This window comes from Ranitomeya variabilis, chromosome 1 (genome assembly GCF_051348905.1).
Source record: "Ranitomeya variabilis isolate aRanVar5 chromosome 1, aRanVar5.hap1, whole genome shotgun sequence".
Taxonomy (NCBI): domain Eukaryota; kingdom Metazoa; phylum Chordata; class Amphibia; order Anura; family Dendrobatidae; genus Ranitomeya; species Ranitomeya variabilis.
Window position 1 is genome coordinate 615,402,979 of NC_135232.1, and position 22,753 is coordinate 615,425,731.

Consider the following 22,753-nt stretch of genomic DNA (forward strand, 5'->3'; position numbering starts at 1 on the left):
CTCTATATTCCTTCCATTTCAAACTATGTTTTATCTAAAATGCCACACCCAGACTATATCGGGTCTGATTCATGCTGCCTATAGTTTGGGCAGCATGAATCTAGTGACAGGTTACCTTTAAAGGGAACCTGTCACGAGGTTGGGTCCTAACACACCACAATCGTACCTGGAGTGTAGCATTGCAAACATGCCTGGGTCAGATCTATCTGTAATAGATCGTAAGGATTTCGACCTTGCCGAGATGAGTTTGAGCGGGACATGAGTCCATTGACAGCAGGCACATGCAAATGCACAGTGAAGCCAAGTGTCCTGTGCTTGACTTCATCTGCACATGCGCCTCCTCCCAGTTGACTCATCTTCCTAGTAATGTAGTGCGGCAATTGACAGTTTTGACATGAGCATGTTTGAAACGCTAAATCCTAGTTGCTCAACGCCATCCTGGTGGTTACTATCTTCACAGATTCCCTTTAATTCAGACATGATGAAAGTTTCCTGCATGATAAATACACATTCTTTGATCGCTCCTAATAGTCAAACCATACCATATTTCTTGTGACCGATCTGAATTAACGGGTCACGTTAAAAGTCAAAGGGGCCATCAAACTCCATTGTAGAAATGATGATGGAAGTACAATATTGGACAAATGCACATTTCAATCTACGGTAGGCACACAACCAGGACAATATTGCCTCTTACCATAGAAGAGTCTCGGTGGAGATTCCGAAACGCCACACGGTAACATGATATCACCACTGGTGGAGGACGGTTCTAGGGTCTGAGTGGCTTTGTCTTTGCACTCCGTAATCCTGCATCCTGGACCGCAGCAGTGCGATACAGTGAAGAGCTGGAACCGGCTGAGGAGACAATTGTAAGGAGGACTCGGAGAGAACATTGACGTTGACGATGGAGTTATAGGCTCCCTTGAGAATTCAAAGTCATCTGGATAAAACACATCGTCGTCCAATTCATCTGAACTCATGAACATAGCGTGCTCCATCCTGCTGGAGAAATCAGATATATGAAGCAAGCATTACTATTTTACATGGACAGCTATAACATTGGCATTATAACACTAACAGTTTGATGTAATGACAAGATCAAGAAGAAGATTGTAAAAAAAACTCCATGGGTTCTGGTCACAGCAGATAACCCGGGGGACCTGAACGTCTGTGTAAACACTATTAAAAATTCAGTTGCACAATGTTGCACAATATACAGACGGGTGTACAAACTGTCTGTAGTCTGACATGGGAACTCGGGCGGGGAAAAGTCATTTTACATAACTGAAAGCTTTATACTTTTCTATAGACTTCTGTATAGTTCTAACTCCAGCCCTAATGGGAAATCTGATTACGCCTGTCTAAAAAGGGGGTTAAAAGATGATTCTGCCAGCGATCCCAAGAACATGGCTCTCCAGAATAGAGTGGACGTGCGCATGCGCGGCCTCTGCTGCACTCATTGTCTATGAGACAGCTGGGTATGGAGACTAGACTCTGTTGTGCCATGCAATCAGCCGATCAGCAACCTTAATCTAATCTTCTGACACTATTACAAATCAAGTTAGAATTTAAGATTTCAATGTGTTTCAGTCATTGTTATGGTGCCTTCTGAGGACAGGGAACCATGCTTTGCTTTAAAAAACAACTATGGTTGAATGCATTGGAGGATATTCAGATGTCCATGCCAATCGCTCCGAACACAGATCGCTAAAGCACAGACTGAAGGAGTCTCCCCCGATCCGAGCATGAGGGCCTCGTAGAAATATATGAAGCTGTCATGCTTGAGTCAGAGAGTTGTGGCCAGTCCATTCTTTAGGGGCCCGTCCTCGTATCGATTGGCATGAACGTCTGACTGATTCCTAACACATGGTATTCATTCCAAAAAATGTATACTACCAAACTGTCAGAACCTAATATACTCTCCGCCGTTTTGTGTCTAGACTATAGCGATGTGTTAAATGGTTGGCTAAATGTATTGTTCTTTGTTAAATTTGCCCTGATGAATCATCATTTTGGTTAAAAATGTCCATTTTGATCAACTGTAGATGGGTATCTTTAAGAGAAGCAGTCCAGCGTTTTTTTCTGTACCTTCATCCTGATTGTCTATTACACTCTGCACTTCTTTTATATATGACATACTTATTTCCTTACAGTTCCACCTAGTTCCACCATGAGAGCAGTAGAGCATCTCATGGACAGCTATATATCAAGGATCATCTTTGCCTGCTGAGATAATACTGTCATTACCCCCTCATCTAAATTTTCCTGAATAAAGTAACAGAATATTTTAAACATTCATGGAAGCTGAACTGTCATCTTTTATAATACTGTGTGACAGGAGCTGTACTGACATCATCATTAACTGTGATATGAGTTTCTGTGAAGAACCTAAGTGATACAGTCCAAGCAATTTTATTAAACGAGAAGTTCATGTGATGGAGATTGTGACCCAGTTCAGAGAACATAAAGCCATGTAATTCCTAGAGGGAAACATTGTAATCCCTTCAATATTTCATTACCTGATTAGAAATATACCATGATTTTTTTTTTCACATAAAAACAAACAACTAAATAAGTTAATACAAGTTGAATCATATATGTTAGGGGTCTACAGAATAAATTTTATAAAATCACAAGAATACTACTTTAAAGAGGAACTATCAGCAGTATTTTGGACTCTTAAAGATATGGCTGTAATAGTGCTTTAAAGATGACTAAAATTGTACCTTTGTTTTAAGAAATCCGTTTTGTTGTTCTTTTGTAATCAACTGCAGAAGTCTTATACTAATGATATGCAAGTGCAGTGGGAGTGGACATCAGACATGGTCTTCTCCTGCCAGGCTGGGTGTTAGCTGCCCCCCTTCTGCTTCCGGTCCATGACTATGATCATTGCTTTTTCAGTGACCTGTTTCTACAGTAGAGGCAGACGGGAAAAGACCAAGTGCAACATCCAGTCCCCCTGCACTTGCGCTTCATTGGCATAAAACTTACACGCATGATAACAGAAGAATGACAAAACGGATTTCTTCAAAACAGGTATCATTTTAATCAGCTTCAAAGCGCCAATACAGCCATGTTTTTAGTTAAGAGTCTAAAATCCTCCTGCTGACGGGTCTTCTTTAAGTGGTCAGTTGATTACGGAGATGACATCTCATGAGCTGAGCATTTCTAAAATGATCAAATGAAAATGTATTATCTACAGCAGCCAATCTCTTGTATGTCTCTAATCTCACAGCATGAAAACAACACTTCTGTAACCAAGAGAAGTCTTGAAATGTACAAATTTGTGTTATTAAATTCTACTTGATTATTTCAGCTTTAATTGCTATTTGCCATGTTGTTTATAATGCGAATACATTTTACAGATCTGAGCTAAATGTTTACTCTGTAATAACTACAGGACATGGGGAAGTATTATCTATATATATAATTGTCTAAGGGGTACTTCCATCTTTCTGTCAGCAACTTCCGTCACGGAAATCCCGCGTCGCTGATTAGTCTCGCCAGCTGCCTGTCATGGCTGCCGCAACCAATCAGCGACGGGCACAGTCCGATTAGTCCCTCCCTACTCACCTGCAGTCAGTGCCCGGCGCCCGCTCCACATTCCCCTCTGGTCACCGCTCACACAGGGTTAATGCCAGTGGTAACGGGCCGCGTTATGCCGCGGGTAACGCACTCCGTTACCGCTGCTATTAACCCTGTGTGTCCCCAACTTTTTACTATTGATGCTGCCTATGCAGCATCAATAGTAAAAAGATCTAATGTTAAAAATAATTAAAAAAAAAACAAAAAACCTGCTATTCTCATCGTCCGACGATGCGCTCGCGCCTGCCGCTATCTTCCGTTGCCAGAGATGCATTGCGAAATTATCCAGAAAACGTAGCGGTCTCGCGAGACCGCTAAGTCATCTGGGTAATTTCGCAATGCATCCTGGGAACGGAAGATGGCGGCAGGCGCGTGCGCATAGGGACAGCTTCGCTGGATCCCGGCGGGTGAGTATATAACTATTTTTTATTTTAATTATTTTTTTTAACAGGGATATGGTGCCCACACTGCTAAATACTACGTGGGCTGTGTTATATACTGCCTGGCTGCTATATGCTACATGGGCTGTGTTATATACTGCGTGGGCTGTGTTATATACTGTGTGGCTGCTATATACTACATGGGCAGTGTTATATACTGCATGGGCAGTGTTATATACTGCGAGGGCTGTGTTATATACTGCGTGGGCTGTGCTATATACTACATGCCCTGTTTTATATACTGCGTGGCCTGTGCTATATACTACGTCACCTATGTGCCTGTGTTATATACTGCGTGGCTGCTATATACTGCGTGGGCTGTGTTATATAGTACGTGGGCTGTGTTATATACTCTTTGGACTGTGTTATATACTGTGTGGCTTGTGCTATATACTGCGTGGCCTGTATTAACGCATCAGCTATTCTACAATATGTATGTATGTATATAGCAGCCACATAGTATATAGCACAGGCCACGTAGCATTTGTCTGCTATATGCTACATGGCTCCTATATACTACGTGGCCTGTGCTATGTGGCTGCTATATACATAAATACATATTCTAGAATACCCAATGCGTTAGAATCAGGCCACCATCTAGTCACTTATAAAGAGTCTGTAACATCATGTCACCTCCATTACATGGAACTTTTATAATGTTTATATCCCAACACTATTTACCGATGGAGACATTATCCAATATGTTTAGATATAATATTACCAACACATACCTAGTAATCCCAGCATGATTGTTGAACATACCAACACTTTAAACACTTTTGCTTCTCTTCTCATAACCGACCCTGTGCATTTACATAAGAAACTAGAGGACGTGAACTGCAGATTGCAATCTGGTCTAACTTGTTTAATGCTCTTTTTGAAAAGGAAATTAAGTGTGGTACTCTTAAAAAAAAAAAAAAGACAATTTTTCTACCAAATTTAGGAATCTGATGGAGTTTAACCATTTAATGCCACGTTTCCTATGCGGATATCAGCTGATCATTGGAGGTTAAGAGGGTCATTCCCATCTACATTAATAGGTAACTCCAATTTTGCAATTTACTGCTTGTTAAAATTTTCATCCGTTCTTGAGATATGAACAATTTCCTTTTCACCTTGTTAACTTGGAGACCGACCACTGCTGTTAGCAGAACATGCTCAGTGCTTACAAGCTCTTTTCTGTTTTGCAGTAGGACAATAAGATTGCTGGAGAGCACTGTTAGCGCCTAATCCCAGTTAATAAGCTAGACAATGAGCTGTTAGGCTCCTTCTACATATTGTAGGTTATCCAAAGTGGCAACCACATCTCAAAATTAAGCTGCTCTCTCAGAAAAGGGTCCTAAGCAGAGGACCTGTCACGAGTGGGTCACGCCCTCCTGGGAGATGTGGAGTTAGAAGATCACTACGTATTGTGAATCGCAGATCTTCCATTTAGCCTGTGTGTTCGTGTTTCACGGATTTTGTTTCCTTTGGTGCTGAAGAGGTTAATGACCCTTTCTATGCTGGTTAGAAACTTGCAGCACCGTCTCACAGCTGTTTCTGACCTGGTCATTTTCTCCCTCTATAAAATCTGGCCAGACCTTCTCTTCCTTGCCAGTGAAAGTTTTACTTCCTAGCCCTTTTGTTGTCGCTGTGCTGAGTTGGAGATCGTTGTTGCTGCTGGAGATTGTTGCTTGCTGTTTTTCGGTGTATGCTTTCCTCATTGTCTCATTCCCATTTGGTTTGTACATTCCTACCCTTCCCTATATACCTTTCTACCATTGGTGAGTGTATTGTATGCTAGTTGCTTTTTGTTATCCCTGTTTGTCTTATGTGTTTATATACTAGCATTTCCATCCCAGGCCTCCTGGGGAGGGGGAGTGGACAGCTTGGGGAATTACAGGAGAGCAGTAAGGCTAGTGGCCAAAACCTCCTCACCTTTAGAGGTATCTTTGGGAGCAGGGATAGTTAGCCTCCAAGTCCTAGGGACGGCGCAGGGCCCCTTTCAATATTTTCGTATAGCCACAGCGTGACATTACCACACTTTAATTTCTTTGATTCCAGGTGGAACACAATGAGTCTGAGATCAATTTCTGCTCCAAAAATTCACCCCCCCAAAAAAAGTCAGTCTGAACACACCGTTAATGTTCAAAATTGAAATGAAGATTTTATGTGATATATTTTTTGTGGAAGGGACATTATCAAATACTAAAAATTTTCAGAAGTGTTTATGATAGATTGTGAAAGCTGTGTAGTAATTTATGGGAGCTGTAGGCGAGAGTGCCAGGTCTGTGCAATATTAGGTCGCATGACTGACTGAGCAACTCTACATGACTCACTGTCTGTCAGAGCGTGGAGGTTCAGACAGTGGGTTGGTTTTCATCTTATGGAATATGATGAATATTTTGTACAGACATCCAATGCTAATCCATTCTACCACACCAAGGATCAGCACAACCAGATTTCCAAAGACAATTCACATTTGTGAAGCAAAATGTCTTAAAAATTCACTTTTAAAGGAAATGTGACCTAAAATGACCTATTCTTGAAATCAGTTTTTGTGTTACATGTATTTTTTTCTGCTATTTTTTTCCATATCAAGATTTTTACTAAAAAAACCTAAATTAGTAGTCTTGCAATTTTCATGCTGGCCACTGTTTGTTTTTTAGATTCATACTTCCTGTTCTTTCTAGAAGAGTTTACAGTGGGCTCATTAACATCAGAGGCAGGGTTACAGTGACAGGTAACACCTCTAAACAAAGCTGATAAAAGCTCCACCAATCATCACTTGTAGTGTCACATCCTTGTTTCCACAATGACCTTTACACATGCTCATTAGATGCTCCAATACAAAAGATAGGGTCTGAGTATGTTCATTGCTGCTAATGCACATGTGCATTTACTAAAACATGAAGAAGTTAGATAAAAAAGGCCAATGTGAAATTGGCAAGATTATAATTTTGCATTTTTTAATAAAGATTAGATTCTACAGGTGCCTTTACCTGAATATAGGCTGTCAAGCTCTGCTGATGGACATTATGACCGTATTTGTCCATTGGATAGTAAGAAAACTATATTCCGACCCTGTTTACATGCCAGTTCTTTTGACAGGACTCCTGCTCCAAGTTTCGCTCAAAAAGACTATCCTGTCAGAGGCAAATAAAAAAATACCTCTTTCCTCCAGTAAATCATGGTTCGTGTTTTGGTTTCCGTCTCCTGAATGGACTGGGAGAGTCATATTACCAGCATGGCTTGCTCTATTTACTGTACTTATACTTTTCTGTCTCTGAGGTGTTTATAGAATACTAAATGGTGGCCCAAGTCTAACGCATCGGGTATTCTAGAATATGTATGTATGTATGTATATAGCAGCTACATAGTATATAGCACAGGCCACGTAGTATATAGGAGCCATGTAGTATATAGCAGACACGCAGTATATAACACAGCCCATGTAATATATAGCACAGCCCACGCAGTATATAACACAGCCCACGCAGTATATAACACAGGCCACGCTGTATATAACACAGGCCACGCTGTATATAACACAGGCCACGCAGTATATAACACAGGCCACGCAGTATATAACACAGGCCACGCAGTATATAATACAGCCCACGCGGTATATAACAGTGGCCACGCAGTATATAACACAGCCCACGCAGTATATAACACAGCCCACGCAGTATATAACACAGCTCACGCAGTATATAACACAGGCCACGCAGTATATAACACTGGCCATGTAGTATATAGCAGCCACGCAGTATATAACACAGCCCACATAGTATATAGCAGTGTGGGCACCATATCCCTGTTAAAAAAAATAATTAAAATAAAAAATAGTTATATACTCACCCGCCGGCATCCAACGAAGCTGTCCCGATACGCGCGCGGATGCCGCCAGCTAAGTCATCTGGGTAATTTCGCAATGCATGTCTGGGAACGGAAGCTGGCGGCAGCTGTGCACGCATCGGCAGACGACGGAAGGTGAGAATAGCAGGTTTTTTTTTATTATTGTTAACATTAGGTCTTTTTACATAGGCATAGTCAGCATCAATAGTAAAAAGTTGGTCACGCATGGTTAATAGCAGCGTTAACGGAGTGCGTTACCCTCTGCATACCGCGGTCCGTTAACGCTGCCATTAACCCTGTGTCAGCGCTGACTGGAGGGGAGTATGGAGCGGGCGCCGGGCACTGACTAGACGGAAGTAGGGAGGGACTAATTCTCGGCCGGGCTGTGCCCGTCGCCTGCCGGCCGCAACCAATCAGCGACGTGGGATTTCCGTTACAGACAGACAGATGGAAGTAGCTCTTAGACAATCATATATATAGATAAATATAGCTTTATAATCTTTTTTATAACCAAATTGTACTGCTGGGGGTGGGCTTTGGGCAGAGTCAGTCTCCTTCCCCCTCTGGCAGCCGACAGTTTAATGTCTTCTTACTTCCCCTCCAGAATCCATGGTAAAGCAGTTATATACTTGTGACATCTAAATTAATGAAGGCTGAGTGGACGCGCATAGGCTTCATATCAGCTGTGACTGTGTGCCAATGCAAGATACCAATATAAGTTTGTAGCTGACATGAGACCTAGGGCATTGTCACCTGAGTTGATAGTCAAGGAATTAAGAAAAAACATAGCAAAATACAGTATTATATTTTAGAAGCATGTCCAGACTTATTGCGGTTTTCACTGATGGAAATGGCTTGGCGCTGGCCATTTAGCAATAAAAAATAAATAACAGATATGAAAAATGCAGATGATTAGTTTATAGCAGGTCATTGATCACTGAAATAGATAAGTGGCAACGACCTGCATTTAGCATCAGGTGTCAGTGTCATTACAGTTAGTTTATCTGAGAAAAACAAAGCAAGGGTTTTTCCAGTTTTCTGTAAATATCGCTTACTCATTGTGCAAAGAAAAGTTATGCAACATTCCAATATTCTAGATGCTTCCATTCCCGTCATCATGTTTAAGATCTGTTTACTTTCAGGAAGAGTAACTGAGACACATTTATGGTTGAAGCCCATGAATAAACACAAGACACAAACAGAAAAAGGCCTTAAATCATCCTCTATTCTATACTGAAACCTCAAACTGTGGATGAATGTAGAGAATTTCCATATTTGGTTCCCAGGAAATCATACGGTTTTCCTATCTTGCCTCTTACAAACCAGTTATGAAAGGAGCCTTCTTCAATGACTCTGCTTCCAATAAGACATCAGGAAAACCAAGCCCCGCCCACAAGGAGCCACAGAAACTGCTTTTTATCATGGCTATTCCCAATCTCCATTCTGAAAACCTACATTTTAAAATAAGGGAAGGAGCCTTCCTTCCCTGTTCTGTCTACAAAAAGACAAGAGGAAGTCTAAGCCCTGGCCCCAAGGAGCATCAGAGCCTTTTTCTTATCACTTCTTTGAAGGCTTAGTGTCCACTATTGTGGGCACACGTATGGCTGACATCAGTTAACTGAAGCTGGAGGATTTTATTATTCAATTAAAAATGGATCTGAAGAATAAGGACCATTATAAAATGGTCTTTATAAAAATAAAGATTATTATTATTATTATTATTAGAACAACTTTCGATTTTGCGAGCCATCTCAAATACCTTCTGTAATAAGCTATATTCCCATGTTACTGGGAAGCGTTAATCTCATGTCAATAACCCTGGCAGAATAGAGAAATGATGGAGAAGAGAGATAAGGACATGTTATTAGGAGGCTAAACTCTGTAAACAGATCACACATTATATAACAGGTACAACACTAATAAGTAATGCACCATACAGATGTTAAACAAGAACTACAGAGGAATAAAGGATTAAAAAACCCATCATAAAATATTATTTCTTAGATATAATGCATTGTTTAATAGCTAAGCAAGTCCCCTTCTTTCTTTATACATGGTGGCAAATGAAAATGGAGCTCACTTTGCTGTTGAAAGAAGCTGGTAGCCCAATTCACAAGCAAGGTGTGTGTCGGAAACAAGCCAGAAGTGGGCCTAAAGGGACCCCAAACCTGATATCTGAAGATTGGAGCACTTTGGGTAAGTGAAATATATTAGTAACTAGCATACATTGAAGAAAAAAGCTGGCTTGGCAACTGAAACAAGTGGTCAGCCATTCCCCTTCTAGCATAACACAAATGATGTGCAGACACAAGAAATTCTGTCCTGTGTTGAACACAAGCAAAAAGCGGACGCTGGATCCAGGAGCAGATATATTGAGAACAGGGCACCTTTAAAGGGAACCTGTCAAGTGTCTGCTTTTATTCGCAAGGTTTATTGGTAAAAAATTAACATTGATGATATTTTATGGAAATCCCTGGAGTCCAGTGGGTGGTCCTAATCTAATAGGGATTTACTGTTAATCCATTGTGAGGCAGTGAGGGGAATCATATACGAGGGTCGTTATGTGCCCCCCAGGATGTGCATAGAAACATACTGATCCCGGAGGAGAGCATTGTGATTACAGCCATAGCTGTGCTTACAACTCTGAATAAAATTGTTTGGATTGGGCCAAACAATTTGACCAAGTCAGATTTAGGAAGACCTGACATGGGCTTTTATTTTTGGAGAGATCTGTGGGAAGATAATGGGATGGATCTCTCCCTCCACTTCGGGTCTTTGGTGTTGCCCATGTCTATGATTTCCATTTAAACTTTCAGGTAAGGGTTGGGTGAGTCAGTGTTTGGTTTGCAAGCAGCAGAGCAGGAGGCTCTGTGTATGTCAGGTCTGTGTTAGAGGCCAGAGCCAGGACTAAAGCAAAGCCATTACAGCACTTGTGAGTTATACGGTGGTGCAGCCGCCAATGGCACGGGCTGATACAGACGTTTCGGCTGTGAAGCGGATGATAAAGTTTAGATTTATTTTGTAAGTCAGCAAATAAAGAAATTTAAGTTGAACTTTCTTGGGGCAGTGCCTCATTAAGGCAAGTTCGTGAAAGCTGCTGCCTTACTCCCTATAAGTACAGTTATACAGATAAGCTTATTAGTCATTGAGTAAAGCTTCCATTGTGGATATTAGTACGCTTTCTTTATTTGCTATTTTAGGAGGAACTGCACAGCATTTTCTGGGAAGCATTTTATAAGGTACTAATGAGCATCTAATGTTAACTTCCTACTGGTGTTAATTAGTAGGCAATAAGTATGGCTCCATGGCACTTCATTTATTTGTCAGGGTCATCAGTAAATCAGCTTGTCGGGAGGGAGAAATTTTGGAATTAATGAGTGAATTAGGAAATCTCTGTTTCAAAATAGAAGATAAATGAAGGCAGAGACTTAATTTGAAGCTCCTGGGCCAATAAAGAGGAGTAAGACTCCCATTTGGCATGTGAAATTTATATAACGAGTCTCTTCTTATACAGCTTGGGGGCCATTGGAGCCTGCCAGGCACCAGGATAAGTATGACTGCGACCTCTGTGCTCCCTGTACCCCAAACCAAGACTAGAAAACTAATTAAAAATGACTGTTTGCAATTATGGGATTTTACTGATCAGTAATGATCACTTAAAGGCATGCCCGGATGAAGGGTCTGGGGGTAAGACACGTCTGACGTTCACAGCCCGAGTATGGACTAACCTGAATTCACCGCCTCCTACTGGCTGTTGAGTTTGGGTCAGGAAACCCTGGGTCATTCTGGACATCATGGTCCATATCTAGACTATGAACGACAGAAGTGAGAAATGGGTAGTTAGCTACCAATCATAGGGAGCGAAACTCAAGAGCTAAGGAATGAACAATTTTATCAGAAAGTTACCAGAATACACCACTCCTCCAATAGGGTCAGTTCTGAAAATAGAACAGTTGTATATCATCCGATCTCACCAACTGTTGAAAAATGCCTTAAATCGAGGTGCAGATGCCAACTACCTTGAGCATGCATGTGCTCTCAATTATGGGAGGTGAGTAAGGAGCAGTCAGGAACCTCAAAAGTATTGAGAACCTTGACGTCTAACACACGGAACCCTTCTTTCACCCAATGTTAAGGAGAGTCAGGGCCACCTGTACATGTTAGATGATCCGTCGATTCCAGTGAAATGGCAGTTTTGTGTGACATTCATCTGACGAGTATCGGTGCCTTTATTCTGTTTGCACTCCTTCCTTATTTAATTTTACTATCTTTATATAAATTTTCCAGTGACTTCAAGTGGATATTTGATCTGTCAGAATCTGATGCCGTCCCATTAGTGGGAACAGAACTTGTGTGATTTGAATGAACTTACAAGCCCATACAACTAAAGCCCCCGTCACACTAAGCGAGGTCGCTAGCGAGATCGCTGCTGAGTCACAAGTTTTGTGACGCAACAGCGACCTCAGTAGCGATCTCGCTATGTGTGACACGTAGCAGCGACCAGGCCCCTGCTGCGAGATCGCTGGTCGTGTCGGAATGGCCTGGACCTTTTTTTGATCGTTGAGGTCCCGCTGGGTAGCACACATCGCTGTGTTTGACACCTTACCAACGACCTCGTTGACTACAACGTCACACAGGACGTCCCTCATCGAGGTCTGAATCGTCATAATAGCTGCCATGTGACAGGGTCACAACGACCAACGACATCGTTGTACAGGTCGCTACAGGTCGCCGCATCGCTGCTACGTCGTTGGGAAGATCTCACTGTTTGACATCTCACCAGCGACCACATAGCGACGCAGCAATGATCCCTGACAGGTCGTATCGTTGTCGGGATCGCTTTAGCGTCGCTAAGTGTGACGGGGCCTTAAGATCCGAGCCTTTAGGGAAGAGATTAATAACTTTTGTGAAACATACCAAAGCAAACCTATTAATGGAAATCTGTCAGTAACATCAATGTCCCCCCCAATCACATATATGGGCAAGCAGGCCTTTGAAAGCCAAATCCATCAACACCTTTATATCTTCTAAATATTACTACATTCCCAAGAAGTGAGCAAATAGACGTTAAGTGTTCTGGGCGTGACAGAGCACTTAACGAACCTCTGTCTTCAAGGCCTGTTTCCTCACCCAGCACCAGCAGATTTAGCTTGATTGATTGCTCACTGTCTGATTTCCCTGAGTAGGGAAGAATGGCATTACTGTGGAAGCCATGTCTTGGTGTGGTCAGTACTGCCAGGTGGAAAGGCAACACTGCTAGCTCTGTGAAGTGGGACGATAATCCATTCAGGAAAAGTGTGTTAACAGTGAAGATCCTATGGAGTCATTCTAGTAAAGGTGGGTCTATAATATCTTGGCGGTAGTTTTATACCCACAATCTTGATGTCAGATTGCCTGTAAAAGGAGCTCATGCACAGAGTCGTACAACTTCCCTTCCTTAAAGGGGTTATTCCCATCTTCATAAATGGGTATTGTCAGAAAGTCCTTGCAAATACAAGCAATTTTGCAATTTACTGCTTATTAAAATTTTCATCCGTTCCTGAGATATTAACACTTTTCTTTTATTTACAGCTCGTTGCCTTGGAGACTGGCCACTGCTACTAGAGAGCAATCAGTGCTTACATGCTCTTTTCTATTGAGCTTGTAAACACTGTTTGAAGCTGTTCAGGATCGCTGGAGCGCACTGTTATCTCTAGTGCAATGTTTACAAGGTACACACCAGCAGTGGTCGGTCTCCTGGGCAACAAGCAGTAATCAAAAGAAAAGTGTTACTATCTCAAGAACGGCAGCAAATTTTTTGAAGCAGGAAATGACAAAAGTGCTTGCTTTTGCGAGGTGTATCCAGCAATAGCTATCTCTGAAGATGGAATTAATGCACTTATGTATGCCTCCGGTTTCATACATGGTAAAATCATGACACACGTGTCTTGTGTACAAAGACATTGCTTCTAGGAAAAGATTATCTCATTCTATGCAGTGTCTGTGCAACTGCACATGAAGGTCATGTGTCTCCTATCACTTTTTAGCCCAGGGCGTTTTGCAATGCTACTGATTGATTTTAACTCCTGAGTCACATCTGCATGCCAGAACAATGCATTCAGTTGTATGCAATCTTGTGGACGGCAACAGTCATTCAACACATTAAAGGGTTACTCTCATCACAGCCTGTCATGGCCAAGAAGCGGCCCAGTGTGGCTGAACTAAGTCCTTTCTGTGACTTCTTTAGATATAAATGGAGTTACAGAAGCACTGAGCACTGATGCCCAGGGAGCGATACCCTTTTCATATATTTCTTCTGCAATATTACTAATGTATTTTTGGTAATTTTTAATGTATAGAGTGAAATCTGCAGCAAAACTTGTGACAAATCCATGTACAAATCGGATACTGCCACTGATCTGCTGCTGATTTTTCTCCTGATTTATTTACAGATGCTTAATTGCACGCAGTTTTTCTTTGAATTGCTTTGGTTTTGCTGAGTTTTTGAACGGAAACTGAGCATAAACTCAAAGGTTTTGCGGAGTTTTTGGAGAGTTTCCACACAGTTTACACTCAGTGGTAGTGATGAGTGAACGTGCTGGCATAAGGTGTTATCCGGGCATGCTCGGGTGCTAACCAAGTGATTTTGACGTGCTCGAAATATATGTTTGAGTCCTCACGCCTGCAAGTCTCAAGGCAGTTCGACAGCAACAACACATGCAGGGATTGCCTGACAAACATATATTTCCAGCACGTCAAAATCACTCGGTTAGCACCCGAGCATGCCCGGATAACACCTTATCCCAGCACGTTCACTCATCACTACTAGGGTTGAGCGACCTTTAGTTTTTTAGGGTCGAGTCGGGTTTTGTGAAACCCGACTGTCTTAAAAGTCGAGTCGAGTGAAATCGGCCGACCACCGTGAAAAGTCGGGTTTCGGCCGAAACACGAAACCCAATGAAGGAATTTTATTTTTTTGATTCTCTCTCTCTCTCTCTCTCTCTCTCTCTCTCTCTCCCTCCCTCTCTCTCTCTCTCCCTCTCCCCTCTGTCCCAGCACAGAAAATTTCGTATTGCACATTCCAACTCACTGCTGCGCACAAGCGATAACATGACAATAGACGTTCACTCCCCTAAGACCTATGTCATCACTCTGCCCACGCTCATTCATTGGCTGAAAAAATGGCGCTAAACGCGTCATACGAAACACGACTTTGGCGCCAAGATCGCGTACCGCATGGCCGACCCCGCACAGGGATCGGGTCGGGTTTCATGAGACGCCGACTTTGCCTAAAGTCGGCGACTTATGAAAATGAACGATCCGTTTCGCTCAACCCTAATCACTACTCAGTGGCTACGTGCACATGAATTTTTTTTGGGAGCAAAAACTGAGAGGAAGCTCTCCAAAGCCTCCTTTATATGCACACAGTTCAGGTGGTTTCCACAGGGGAAAAAGTCACCATGTGCACATAGCCATGTGAAAACTCTAAGGCTATGCGCACACGTTGCGGATTTTTCTGCGGATTTGACCCTGCGGATCCGCAGCAGTTTTCCATGAGTTTACAGTACCATGTAATCCTATGGAAAACAAAATCCGTAGTGCACATGCAGCGCCCCAGAGTCCTGGTCGTTGCAGTGCTGTGGCTTCGCCGCTAAGCGGAGCCATGGTACGTTCGATGGCACCGAAGGAGTTCCTCCAATCAGGTATCACAGACACCAATATGTTTCACAGCTGGGCCTCCGGGGGGAGCTAAGGGTGCTATTCATTAGGCCACTCCCCACCATAGTGGGTAAACTGGGGGTCAGGCAGGAAGTTAGACAGAACGCTGACGGGATTGAACGGAGCAACACCCTGTGGCAGGGGGTGTTGTGAAGGGAGAGACTGTAGGGTCTCTGCCAGGGGTGGGATCCTGGCAGAGGCTTGGCATTGAAAGAACGTAACGGGTCCGCGCAGGCTCCTGGAAGCGGCGGGACTCAAGAAAGGACTAGAAGCGAGATAGATTGTGCTGAGTGAGAAACGAGATCAAGCAGAAGGAGAATACCAGCAGGGGTTTTGTTGAAAGAGGCAGCACCCTGCTGAGGCGCAATACCGGTGGCCGGAACGCCGAGGGAGTGGATTAGAATACAGCTTCAAGCCATACTCCAAACAGCGGCAGGACAGTCGGTCTCAGGCGGGCTGTCTACCACATATCACCTATGAAGTCTTGGGGGGCAATTGCGGGAGAGGGGCGACTCTAGGGTCCCGGAAGAACTCCAGGCCTACCTGACAAACGGGTGCCATTCCAACCTGAATACAGGGAAGGGGTGGATTACAGAGGAACATCAAATCGAGTTGTGAGGGAACTTAAGAAACAGACACAACCGTTGTGGGGTTACTTTCCGTGAGCACAGCAGGGAAGGACTACAACACATAGCGCTAGAAGGAAGGCACAGATTTCCACCTGAGAGGAGAACTCTGGAGGTGCCATTGGACCGGCCGGACTTGCGTAGCCTGGTGAACCGTGTTCTGGACTGAGGACTCAGAGATCTCCAGTAAAGAGGTAAAGAGACTGCAACCTGGTGTCCTCGTTATTTACCGCGACTTACACCCCACAACCGCACCGCTCCATCGCTACCATTACTACCACCTATTACACCGGACGTCCCCCACTGACGGACAGGGCCACGGACCGGGTCTAGCCACCGTGACAACCCCGAGACTGAGAACTAGAGGCCCGGCTCCGGGTACCCCTCGGCCCTGCGGCGGTGTGGGGGCGCGCCGCAGACTTGGCGTCACGAACAGGATCTACTTAAGCCTGAAGAATCAGGTCATGTGTGCCTAGAGACTGTGATTTGTTGTGCTTGGACTGTACTTTATTACAAAGACTGTGCTGCGCCAGTTGCCGCCAAAATCCGCCGCCATTGCAGCGCTGAGGAAAGCGCAGGAAGAGAAGAGGGGCGTGGAGTGGGCGTAGACGGGCTGGAGAGCGCGAAGAATAATGGCCGCCCAGTCTAAGTATTTTTGTGTCCTGAGGACGTGCCCGTCAACTGCCGAGGTCCGCCTCCTGATTCTGGCCGGAGGGTGGAGACCATGGGGACGGGGCCGCCCACGGAAGAGACCGCGGGAAGACGACGCGGAAGAGGAGAAAAAGATGGCGACATTCAGAGTACCACGCGGAGCTGACCCGGCTCAGCCTGAGGATACGCAGCCTGAGGTAGCCTCAGGGGCGCCCACATTGCGGGGTTCGGCCTTGGCAGGGCCACCGATGGGACGACCCCCTCCGCCGATGTCCGCGGAGTGTGCGGCTGCAGCCGAGACCCGACAGCTGGCACGCCGCCTAAAGAATGACACCCGTGTGCTAGCTCGGATGGGGCAGCCAACAGAAATCCGCCTGTCCCCAGTGTCCCCTGCTCCTTCCCACCTGGCCGCGTCCGAAGATACACCACCGACGCCGGACTTGAAAATAATTCCGGATGCGGAACACTTCCGGCGTCTGATGGCAGCCTGGCGGAGCCGGCCCCAGCCCGCCGAGCAGATTGACCTGGTAAGCCCCCCAGAGATCCCACCGTTGCACTGGGGTGTAGTGGTGGCCTTCAATCCCCAGTCTGGACGGGGAATAATCCAGGAGATTGGGGAGCCACTACAGGTCCGTGTGGATCGGATAGAGGTGAAACCAAGCAGCGGGAGGTTCGATTGCAACTTAGAGCCAGGTGATGCTGTCACCTACACGCGGTGGAGGAGGGCCGCGGGTGAGACGGGCTGGATAGCCCGAGGCGTGCAGCGATGCGTTGCCCTCCAGGCTGCTGCAGGGGCACCGGAAGACGATACTCCGGCGAGGAAAGCTGCAGAGCCCGGTCCCGCGGAACCATCAGAAGCTCGACCTCACCGTGCCCCGGGGGAACGTGTACGGTTGCCGACAACGAGGATCTCCCAGCGGGGGATTCTGGCACTGCTGGGACCGGTACGACGCCCTGGCTCACCAGAACGATCTGTTGGTTTGGTGAGGCCGGAGAGAAGACCCCCGGCCACATCTCAACGGTAAAGTAATATTACTGCTAAATGTACATAGTTACTGTTCTTCCAAGTTGCTGCTAGACCCGTTCAGGGTTAAAGGTGACCCCTTTGTTGACCCGGGGTCACTGTTGTTTTCCTGAAGTTTATACAAGTTTTAAAGTTACACAAACTGCAGAAATCATGGACTGTGCATGATTCAAACTTCTTTTTTGTAAATAGTTTGCACCTTCTTAAAGGTGCTCCCTACTGGTTTTAGCCAAAGACACTTTGCGAAGATATTTGCCCTATTGGTTTGAGCCAAAGACACTTTGTGAAGATACCTTTCCTACCGGTTCTAGTTAAAGACACTTTGCGAAGATACCATACCGGAACCTTTGCGTGGGCTGGTAGGCTGAGAAGACGAGCTACCTCAGAAAGACTTGGTCCCCTCTTAAAGGGGATGTGTGAAATTGAACTTGAGAAAGATACTGTTGCAGAACAGTAATGTGATAATGAAGCTTGAAAAAGAAATGTAACTGTTTTACATGCTAAGTTATATGTGTTGAATTTGTTGAAATGTGAAATCTAAATAATGTTTTGCAGAAAGAAAAGATGCAGAGAGCCCGTAGGGGTAGAGATAGAGATCTGCATGGCTGAAAGTAAGGAAGTAATGATGAAGGTGAGGATAGAAGGTCAACCCCGCGTCCCCATAGAAAGTTACTTTGTTACTAAGGACAGAAGGCGAACCCGTAGGGGTTAGAGAGTGAGTCCTTAAAGGAGCCGAGTAGAGCGGGCTCAGAGTTCTTTAAACGAAAGGAATGTTATGTCTATACTATGTATAGTAGCGAAAGGCAGTAGGCCCTGGCTGAACGGGGCGGTCCTGTAAAAGAAAGGAGAGGCAGTAGGTCTGGTGCCATAGGGACAGGCGGTCCTGCAGGTTCAAAGTAGGAGAATGTGAAGTTACCTTACCCTGTAATGTGATTATAGGAAGGCCTTTGGTAAACTAAGAGTGTATGTTTCTTAAAGGCAATGTTAATTTATTGTTCCAGAATTTGCACTAAGTAGAATACCCGGTTGGGTAACAGGAGTTATGCATAGCCTGTAATTTATAATGTTGACCATGTTTGTAACGTTAAAAGTGTCCTCACCTCCCATAAAGGGAAGCCTGTTCAAGTATACTTATCGTTTTGCACTCAACAAAATTGTATGTCTTTTTGCTAATCTGTATTGTTGTTTTTCTTCCCAGTCCCGGAGTACTGTGTTTAACCAGGGGGGAGTGCAGCGCCCCAGAGTCCTGGTCGTTGCAGTGCTGTGGCTTCGCCGCTAAGGGGAGCCATGGTACGTTCGATGGCACCGAAGGAGTTCCTCCAATCAGGTATCACAGACACCAATATGTTTCACAGCTGGGCCTCCGGGGGGAGCTAAGGGTGCTATTCATTAGGCCACTCCCCACCATAGTGGGTAAACTGGGGGTCAGGCAGGAAGTTAGACAGAACGCTGACGGGATTGAACGGAGCAACACCCTGTGGCAGGGGGTGTTGTGAAGGGAGAGACTGTAGGGTCTCTGCCAGGGGTGGGATCCTGGCAGAGGCTTGGCATTGAAAGAACGTAACGGGTCCGCGCAGGCTCCTGGAAGCGGCGGGACTCAAGAAAGGACTAGAAGCGAGATAGATTGTGCTGAGTGAGAAACGAGATCAAGCAGAAGGAGAATACCAGCAGGGGTTTTGTTGAAAGAGGCAGCACCCTGCTGAGGCGCAATACCGGTGGCCGGAACGCCGAGGGAGTGGATTAGAATACAGCTTCAAGCCATACTCCAAACAGCGGCAGGACAGTCGGTCTCAGGCGGGCTGTCTACCACATATCACCTATGAAGTCTTGGGGGGCAATTGCGGGAGAGGGGCGACTCTAGGGTCCCGGAAGAACTCCAGGCCTACCTGACAAACGGGTGCCATTCCAACCTGAATACAGGGAAGGGGTGGATTACAGAGGAACATCAAATCGAGTTGTGAGGGAACTTAAGAAACAGACACAACCGTTGTGGGGTTACTTTCCGTGAGCACAGCAGGGAAGGACTACAACACATAGCGCTAGAAGGAAGGCACAGATTTCCACCTGAGAGGAGAACTCTGGAGGTGCCATTGGACCGGCCGGACTTGCGTAGCCTGGTGAACCGTGTTCTGGACTGAGGACTCAGAGATCTCCAGTAAAGAGGTAAAGAGACTGCAACCTGGTGTCCTCGTTATTTACCGCGACTTACACCCCACAACCGCACCGCTCCATCGCTACCATTACTACCACCTATTACACCGGACGTCCCCCACTGACGGACAGGGCCACGGACCGGGTCTAGCCACCGTGACAACCCCGAGACTGAGAACTAGAGGCCCGGCTCCGGGTACCCCTCGGCCCTGCGGCGGTGTGGGGGCGCGCCGCACACATACTGCGAAAAATACCACGCTGAAACGCTGCATTGTTTATTCCGCAGCATGTCAATTCTTTGTGTGGATTCCGCAGTGGTTTACTCCTGATACACAATAGGAATCAACAGGTGTAAAACCACAGGTGGAATCCGCATAAAAACCGCGGTGATTCCGCGGTAAATCCGTAGTGCGTAGTCCGTAGAAAAATCCACACACCAATCCGCAACGTGGGCACATACCCTCAATCCGCTTCTAAATCTCAAAAACTTTGAGTGGTCAATTCCTGTTCTGAAAACCCAGCAAAAAGCCTATGTGTGCACATACCCAAATGTGTAAGGCCTCCTTCACATGTCCATGTTTGCAGTACTTGTGGTATCCGTTTTCTTCACGGATGACACAAGTACCCATTATAATATATTGTGCTATGTCCGTTTTTTTGCAGCAGCATGGATGACAAGAGCCAATACAAGTCCATGGGTCCCTAAAAAAACATGTACAGCACATGTTTAGCATTGCAAAGTATAGGAGTAGGTTAGTAATTTACCGTAATTCTTTCTTTATCCATATTGGAAAAACACAGATGAAACACTGATGACACACTGATCCCAAACACTGATGACACACTGATCCAAAGCACTGATGACACACTGATCCAAAGCACTGATGACACACTGATCCCAAACACTGATGACACACTGATCCCAAACACTGATGACACACTGATCCCAAGCACTGATGACACACTGATCCCAAACACTGATGACACACTGATCCCAAACACTGATGACACACTGATCCCAAACACTGATGACACACTGATCCCAAACACTGATGACACACTGATCCCAAGCACTGATGACACACTGATCCCAAGCACTGATGACACACTGATCCCAAACACTGATGACACACTGATCCCAAACACTGATGACACACTGATCCCAAACACTGATGACACACTGATCCCAAACACTGATGACACACTGATCCCAAGCACTGATGACACACTGATCCCAAGCACTGATGACACACTGATCCCAAACACTGATGACACACTGATCCCAAACACTGATGACACACTGATCCCAAACACTGATGACACATTGATCCAAAGCACTGATGACACACTGATCCCAAACACTGATGACACACTGATCCCAAACACTGATGACACACTGATCCCAAAATCTGATGACACACTGATCCCAAACACTGGATGACACACTGATCCCAAACACTGATGACACACTGATCCCAAGCACTGATGACACACTGATCCCAAACACTGATGACACACTGATCCAAAGCACTGATGACACACTGATCCAAAGCACTGATGACACACTGATCCAAAGCACTGATGACACACTGATCCCAAACACTGATGACACACTGATCCAAAGCACTGATGACACACTGATCCAAAGCACTGATGACACACTGATCCCAAACATTGATGACACACTGATCCCAAACACTGATGACACACTGATCCAAAGCACTGATGACACACTGATCCAAAGCACTGATGACACACTGATCCAAAGCACTGATGACACACTGATCCAAAGCACTGATGACACACTGATCCCAAACACTGATGACACACTGATCCAAAGCACTGATGACACACTGATCCCAAACACTGATGACACACTGATCCCAAACACTGATGACACACTGATCCAAAGCACTGATGACACACTGATCCAAAGCACTGATGACACACTGATCCCAAACACTGATGACACACTGATCCCAAACACTGATGACACACTGATCCAAAGCACCGATGACACACTGATCCAAAGCACTGATGACACACTGATCCCAAACACTGATGACACATTGATCCCAAACAGTGATGACACACTGATCCCAAACAGTGATGACACACTGATCCCAAACACTGATGACACACTGATCCAAAGCACTGATGACACACTGATCCAAAGCACTGATGACACACTGATCCAAAGCACTGATGACACACTGATCCCAAACACTGATGACACACTGATCCCAAACACTGATGACACACTGATCCCAAACACTGATGACACACTGATCCAAAGCACTGATGACACACTGATCCCAAACACTGATGACACACTGATCCCAAACGCTGATGACACACTGATCCCAAACACTGGATGACACACTGATCCCAAACACTGGATGACACACTGATCCCAAACACTGATGACACACTGATCCCAAACTCTGATGACGACGTACTGTTTTATATGGATGTGTGTATGGGGGCTTAGCTACGAACTAAGGCCAGTCTCACACGTCCAGATAATTCCGGTACCGGAAAAAAACGGTACCGGAATTATCCGTGTCCGTGTGCCCCTGCATTTCTGTGGCACATCAGTGTGGCACACGTGTGCCCACTGGGTACCACACGCACCGTGCAGGAGACAGCGCTAAAGTTTAGCGCTGTCCCCTGCATCGTGCTGAAGCCGTGATTCATATCTTCTGTGCAGCAGCGTTTGCTGTAAAGAAGATATGAATAAT

The 22,753-nt window shown here is 45.1% G+C and overlaps 1 protein-coding gene across 5 annotated transcripts in view; it reads right to left on the minus strand.

Moving 5' to 3' along the window:
• Positions 1–22,753, minus strand: part of BMF (Bcl2 modifying factor) — a 72,829-nt gene that overhangs the window by 43,270 nt on the left and 6,806 nt on the right. For 2 of the 5 annotated variants that reach the window (XM_077260638.1, XM_077260642.1), the window contains exons 2-3: positions 11,591–11,672; positions 698–1,002 (exon numbers count right to left, since the gene is read on the minus strand). In XM_077260638.1, coding sequence (XP_077116753.1) covers positions 698–1,002; positions 11,591–11,658 — 373 coding nt within the window. In that variant the 5' untranslated portion in view covers positions 11,659–11,672. The remainder of the gene's footprint in view (positions 1–697; positions 1,003–11,590; positions 11,673–22,753) is intronic. The other 3 variants (XM_077260639.1, XM_077260640.1, XM_077260641.1) reach the window with 3 other exon arrangements.